The sequence below is a fragment of the Protobothrops mucrosquamatus genome, unplaced genomic scaffold (assembly GCF_001527695.2).
Source record: "Protobothrops mucrosquamatus isolate PMUCROS unplaced genomic scaffold, P.Mucros_1.0 scaffold_282, whole genome shotgun sequence".
Classification (NCBI taxonomy): domain Eukaryota; kingdom Metazoa; phylum Chordata; class Lepidosauria; order Squamata; family Viperidae; genus Protobothrops; species Protobothrops mucrosquamatus.
In genome coordinates, this window is record NW_015386358.1 from 110,880 (window position 1) to 118,034 (window position 7,155).

General features: G+C 41.1%; 1 protein-coding gene across 1 annotated transcript in view; it reads left to right on the top strand.

Annotated features, from left to right (window-relative positions):
• Positions 1-3,312, top strand: part of LOC114923930 (transmembrane protease serine 12-like) — a 9,838-nt gene extending 6,526 nt beyond the window's left edge. Inside the window, exons 4-5 of the mRNA XM_029287282.1 lie at positions 444-586; positions 3,070-3,312. Of these exons, the coding sequence (XP_029143115.1) occupies positions 444-586; positions 3,070-3,312 (386 nt within the window). The remainder of the gene's footprint in view (positions 1-443; positions 587-3,069) is intronic.
• The last annotated feature ends 3,843 nt before the right edge of the window (positions 3,313-7,155 follow it).

Sequence of the window (7,155 nt, forward strand, 5' to 3'; positions counted from 1 at the left end):
TATACCTCAATACTGCCTAAACCAGCGGTGTCCAAACTTGGCAACTTTAAGACTTGTTGGCCAAGGAATTCTGTGAGATGGAGTCCACAAGTCTTAAAGTTGCCAAAGTTGGACAACCTTGACCTAAGTTAAAAGTGTGCCCGTTGGAAAAAAATGAGAAAGAAATCTGGCAGAAAGATAGCATTGCATTATAACTTCTCTCTATACCTACTGGCTGTGTTGGAAGTGCCACATAAAATTCATCTCATATCCAAATGCTGAAAGAATCTCTTAATTTTTCTTTGGGCAAGTGACTGGGTCACTAGATGGAAGCAAGGGGGGTTCATGTTGTTAGGTTTAAGATTCTTATGACGCACCAAGAATATTCTGCACCAACATTTTTATATTTTTGCCTGAAATAGACATAGGAGTACTTCCAGCTTTGTTTTGAATTTTCATTTTAGAGAGAGAGAGAGATGTATTACAAGAAGCACAGGTCAATATTATTCCAATATCTACTTGTAATAGACATGATTGGTATGCAGGGATGGTGAAAAAGGAAATGCTTTGTGCCGGCTCTGAAAAAGGAGGAATTGATGGTTGCCAGGTAAAAGAGAATTTAATTATAGAGCACTTTTATTTGTTTATAAAATTTATTGGCTGCCCATCTTACCATACACTAACTCTGGGCTGCTTACAATCATAACAGATAAACTAACTCTGGGCTACTTACAATCATAACAGATAAAAATTATATATTATATATATATGTCCTTGATAACTGCAAAGATGCGAATCCTGGGCATATCTGTTCAATAATACAATCCTTGATCTCCGGGAGAGGTATAAACTAGTTGTTTATTGCTAAAAAGATATTTAAAAACAATAAAAACAATTATTTACAATGTTAAAAGAAACAACTTAGCTTTCGCTGGTCCCCTGCCAGCGTCCTCAGAATAAAGCTTAGGGGGTGGGGAGATTCTTTTTTTATAAACCTTGCTGGCCTAACTGTTTAGTCATTGCCCGTGTGATAGGGCCATCCCTCCTAGCTAACCATAATTGCCTTGATTGTCCCGCCTCCTCTTTTTTGCACTCCAATTCCACACCTTTCCCCCCTCCCATCCTTGTCAATCTCCTCCCTCCCAGCACCATTGCTGCCGGTGTGCTCTCTAATCGCTCCCTCCTGCTCATTCCAGGCTGCGCATTCAGATCCAGTGTTCCAAAAGGCTTGCCATCAACGCTCCCTTCCTTTCTATCCTGTTGGTCTACACGCTGTTCCTGCCTTCCGTCATCCATCCCTGTCAGTCTTTTTTTCTCCAATTTCCTTCTACACCCGGGTGTGCGTGCGCTCCATCGTGCCTCATCCTTCTGCTCCATCTGCCCACGACCGGTGGGGATGCCTGTCGGCTTGCTCTTGGGCTCAGCCCCCCCGTCCTTGTTAGCCCTATCTCCCCCAATTTCCTTTCACACCTGGTTGTGCGTGCGCACGACCGTGTCCCGTCTCTCTGCCCCATCTGCCTACGATCAGTTGGACTATCCGCCGGCTCCTCTTTGAGTCCAACCCCCCCTTCCTTGCTAGTCCTACCTTTCCCAAAGTTGCTGTCATTGGTACCTCTGCCAACCGCCTTTCCCCACCCCTTTCCCCCTCCTTCCCCCTCTTGGCTAATCCTATCTTTTTTGGTATCCCTATCCTATGTATTTTGGGTCGTACGGCCAGGTCCAGCATTCCCAATGCTCCCTCCTTGCCACCTCCCCCCTGCTGACACTGATCCGAACGCATAACCTCCAGCTTTCCACGCTCCATCCTTGCCAACCCTATTGCTTCCAATTCCCCCTGGCGCATCCTACCACCCCACCTCGTCTGTCCGTGATCAGCTGGTCTTCTCGCTAACCCACCCCCAGATTCATCCCCTCTCCTCGTTGCCCCTATCCTTCCTGACGTCGCCGTCGGAGGTGTGCCCCTCAATCACCCCTCTCTTCCTCAGTTGTCATCCTAGACCGTATGACCCAAAATACAGGGGAGGAGATTTACCTTGAGTGCTTTTTTTGATGCACCCTGTCGACCCAAATATGGGAGAAAGAAATCTTTTGCCTGTATCAGCTCAAACTAGAGCCATCCACAGGCAGCAGTCGCAACTGCGACATCATTTATATTTTTTAAAAATTTGGATTGCTAACAAAGAATTAAGGGAGAATGGAATAGCTATTTCGAACTTTTTAGCTCTCATCAGCCAAACATACCCTTCTGAGATTCGAACCTGGGCTGTCTGCACGTTAAGCAGCTGTGTTAACCTCTAGGCCACAGGCTCTTTCTCACTTTGTTAAACTGTGACCCACCTCCACTGTGATGCTCCCTCATGGAGCCCCACGCTAACTGGCAGAGCCTGGTTTTAGGCTCTTGGGGAAAGTCAGGAGGGTTGGAGCTGACCTTACTACTATGGAGTTGGGGGGTTGGGTGGAAAAAGATGTTTCAGAGAGCGGGGGCAATGGTAGAGAAGACCCTTCTCCTGGACCTCACCAGCTGTAATAGTTGGGTTGATGGGTGATCAAACATGCCATAAAGTAAATATTTTCAGAATATTTAAGCTTTCCCCCAGGTTTGGAGTTAGGAAGGGTCAAGGCTGCCTCTCTGAATAGATATTTACCCAATGCCTTCTTGGCAGCTACCATTGGAGGACTAGATTTTCAGAAAAGTACCAGGAGGTCTGCTGTGGAGTTCCCATGATCAGATGTTGAGAGACTGACTTGCACATTTTGCAGTATAACCAAGGCAAGACTACCTCCATTTCCAGGAAGGGGATATCTTACACAAAACCATTTTTCCCCTGACAAATCATGAAAGGTGTAGCTCACAGTTTCTTTGCTGAGAATATGCAGTGAGCCATAATACATGGCTCAGCTTAACATATGAACCAAGCTAATATTTATACATACGTGGATTGTGCTATATCAGCCAATTACAGTTTTAAAATCTGGTGGAGCAAAGTATGCTTCATGCGTTAAGTAAATGTGTTGGATAATAATATGTTTCCCTCTAATATTTGAGAATTTCCTCCACTGATATTTTCTTCTTGGTGTGTTATGTTCCAGGGAGACAGTGGTGGGCCTCTTGCATGCTATCTGCCAGATGTCACCAGGTACTATCTGGTAGGGATCAGCAGCTTTGGTTTCGGTTGTGGCCGGCCACGGTTGCCAGGAGTCTATCTGCAAACAGGTTTTTACAGAAGATGGATACAGTCTCAAGTTATTTTATTCGATAAAGCCACGACTATGAAGACTCCTTATCTTTTCTTTTTGACTGCAGGATGGATAGTTTTCTGCAATGTTTTATGAAAAAAAAATCCCATTGGATTGGGATATCTTAGCTTTCCAACTTGTGTCCATGGTGTAGCAATATTTATTATTTTTAACTGCTAATATATGCAATAAAAATATTGCCCATTCAGTGCAATTTATTGTGTTTGAACTTTACAGTTGATACTTCGTCACTGACAGCTGTAGCTTTGAGAGAAATTACTTTTTCAGTTTTTCCCCCCCTAATACCTAACACTGGACTTAATATTATAAAATTTGACCTTAACAATTGTTCCCTCTGCTGCTTCCCTTATGGTAAACTAAACACAATATATTTTTAATCTGTCCAGAGATACAGATTTTATTTTTTTTAAACTGTTTGCTTCCCTTCCTCCCTGTGTGAGTACGTTACTCCATGGCCAGATTGTTGGTGGAATTCTCCGGTCTTGGGTCAAGGTGGTGATAACAGTGGTGGCATTTCAACCCTTTTTCTTTGGCCCAAACTCAGAGGTGACCCAGTGACCCTTGGGCACTGTAGCAATCACAGACCAGGTCCAGCTTATTCAGGGCCCAAATCTCAGAGGAGTTCACATGTAAGATTATGATTGTTGCGGGATAATCTAAAGTGAGGGGGGATACTAATACCAGCCACTTTCCATGGTTAGATCATGCCCCTTTTATCCCAGGGTTTCTCTATGACTGCCTTCCACTGCTGGAAGTTAAATAACATGTGTATTTTAGACACGACAATTATTTTGTAATGAAATTAGGGAAATTTGGGTTACCCAAAGTTTAAATATTACGGTTATCAAAGGCTAAATTGGAATACGGTAATTGGAATTAGGTCAAACGTAAAACAGGACTTGGATATGTATACAAAATTATATTGACAAATGTATTGACTGACTGAACTATAATTAGAATTGTATTAACTTGAATATGATATAATAATTAAGGGAAATAGGGAATTTTTAATGACGCAACCTGAGATATGTATGAAAGATTTTGTTATTGGACTATTGACTACCCAACCACCACGCTGCTTTCTAAACATTTGATGTAAAAGTGAAAAATCAATAAAAAATTTTTTTAAAAAACATACTGATACCAAACCCCACAGAGACAGATGACCTCCCCTAGTGTTTCCATGTGGGTGTTAAAAAACAATTGATGAGAGGCTCAAGCCCAAGGCATCTTCCTATTTCAGGGACCTAGGGCTTGATCCTTCCTCTCCTAACACCACCGACTGGAACCAGTCATGGAGGAAGGAAAACCACTATAACACAGTGCCTCTCACTCCTAACCCCGAAGCTAGTCCAGAAGGATACCATGATCAATGGTACTGAAAGCCACTGAGAGGCCCAGGATGGCCAGAATAGTTGCATCATCCTGAGCCCTCCAAAGGTAATCAAATGCGGTCAATGTTGTTTCAGTGCTGTGCCCTGGCATGGGTCCAGACTGAAAAAAAGTCCAGATAACCTGCTTCATCCAGTGTCCTCTATAAAAGCCATCCATTCCTTACAACAGAGGTCCCCAACCTTTTGGGCACCAGGGACCGGTTCTGTAGAGAAAGGTTTTTCCACGGACCGGAGTGTGGTTTTGTGTGTTGCCTGCATCCCACGGATGGGGCTGTTTGTGCGGACCTCTTGCTGGCATGCCACAGCTCGGTACCGGTTCACTGACCAGGGGTTGGGGACCCCTGACTTACAAGACTATCTTGTTATGTATTCCACAGCTAGTTAAAAAAAATGCAACTGTGCCCATTGGCTGGCTCAATTCCTAGTGAGAACATGGAGTTTTCTTCACAGCAAAGTGAAAGTGGTTGCCCATTGCTAACTTCCAGGATATTTTTTCAACGTCCTGATATAACAACTCTGGTTATTTCTGATGGTCCCCCATCCATGTACCAATTAACTAGAACTATCATTATTTTTGAGACTAATGAACAACTAAGGCTATTTAATTTCATATGGGAAAAGAAGTATTAGATCTTCTGACAGGCTGAACAAATTGAAAAATATTTTTGATTATTTTTATTCTTGAAAATGTTTAAATTGTTTAAAAAATAAGATTAAGAAGGTATCATTCATCAGATAGCTAATCCACTGGACATTACTGAATTTACTAATACTTGCTACTGGCAATCTTGTTAAATAGTACATGAAATTAGTGATAATGTGGAATACTGTTGCAATGCAAATCATGTTTAGTTTTGCAAAACATCATCAGCAGGCTGCATACTGTTTTTTTAAAAGCCTCTTCTTGTTCTGAAATAACATAATTATTTTAATAGTTTCTGAATACCAAAGTATTTGTTGCTACTATTAAATATATTTTGAGATATACATATAGCAATATTGAGCTAACATTAGCAAAAGATAAAATAGGTATCAGAATTTATATGTTAAGTGTTAAATGTCAAATATTGGTGTTAAATCTGAAAACATCGATTCTCTTCTGAACGTAATGAAATTAACAAAAGCACAGAAGTGAATTCAGCTGTAGGAGCTATATACTGTACTTTAGTCTTGGTGGTTGCGATCCATTAGCAGAGACTAACAACACAGGTGCTCTGCTTTATGAACAGCAGCTGTTCGCAATTTTATGCATGTGAACAATGTGGCAAAGCAGATTTGTGTGTTGGGATGATGGGTGTTTGCAATCTGACATTGTCCGTGTGTGTGTATGTGCATGTGCACCATATTTAGAGATCATTTTTAAAGAAATAACTAGGCACTTTCTGATAAGTTTTATTTATTAAAAGTTTTTGTAGATATATATCATAGGCATTTTTTTAAAGAGTTCAACATTCAGGTGAGGATAAATAATTGGAAAAGTTCATGTGCATATATATATATATATATACCCTTCTCTCCACAGTACATAACTGTGGAGCTCTGGTGCAAAACTAATAGCTTCGGCTACATTTCACCCTGAACATCAGCCCTCTATGTTACGTCACCACATAACATTGACTGCTGAGACTTACCTAGCTCTGCTTGTGCCTGCAGAAAGTGGGAGCCCTGAAGAGGAGCTTCCAAAGATACCCATTCCCAGAATCCAATTTCTTTTTTCAGAATATTTTAAGTACAGAGATAGGCAACTTGTTGTCCTCCAGGTTCATGGATCACAACTTCTCACAATCCTTTTTGTCCATCATATCAGGTTAGAATAATGTGAACTTCAGTCCAGTATACCTGGTAAGCATTAAATTGCCTATGCCCAATTTAGTGGTAAGTAGCCCCGTTCCCCCCCCCCCCCGTAAGTCTTTAAAAGAGAACAGAACCAAGAGAAGCATATGGCTTATTTTCAGGGATAGGAACCTTTTTTTTTTTAAGGGCTTCCCATTTCCAGTTGTTGTTTTTTGCTGGGTGAGTTTACATCAGATGTGTCAAGCCTATTGTACAGGTTACACATTTTTTGATATGTTTACCCCAAAACTGCAGAAATCCATGCAGCTTCTTTTCTTCTTTAGCGCTTGGAAGCTAACAGTTTTAAAGTTTATTAACAATTTTCTGCATAATTCCATGGCTGTGTTGAAATATTCTGCTGTTCTGTTCTCTAATGCATGGGGCTGCTGGTAGCAGAAGGAATGATTTCATGGCATTTTCTATGGAATGCTGTGTCGTGATAATCTCAAAATTGCCCATAATTGTAACATATGCAGCAGTATAATAATAGCATCTTCTTGGCCTAAAATACGGATCGAAATGCATTTAATGGCATAATTTTAAAGGGTATCATTGGAATGATAAAGTATTGTGGCAACAACTGTTGGCTTAACATTCACTAGGTATGCAAAATAAGTCTTTAACATTTCTTGAAAATAAGAAAGCAAAATAACACAATTATCCCTGACAGCATCTTCATATTGAAAAGATC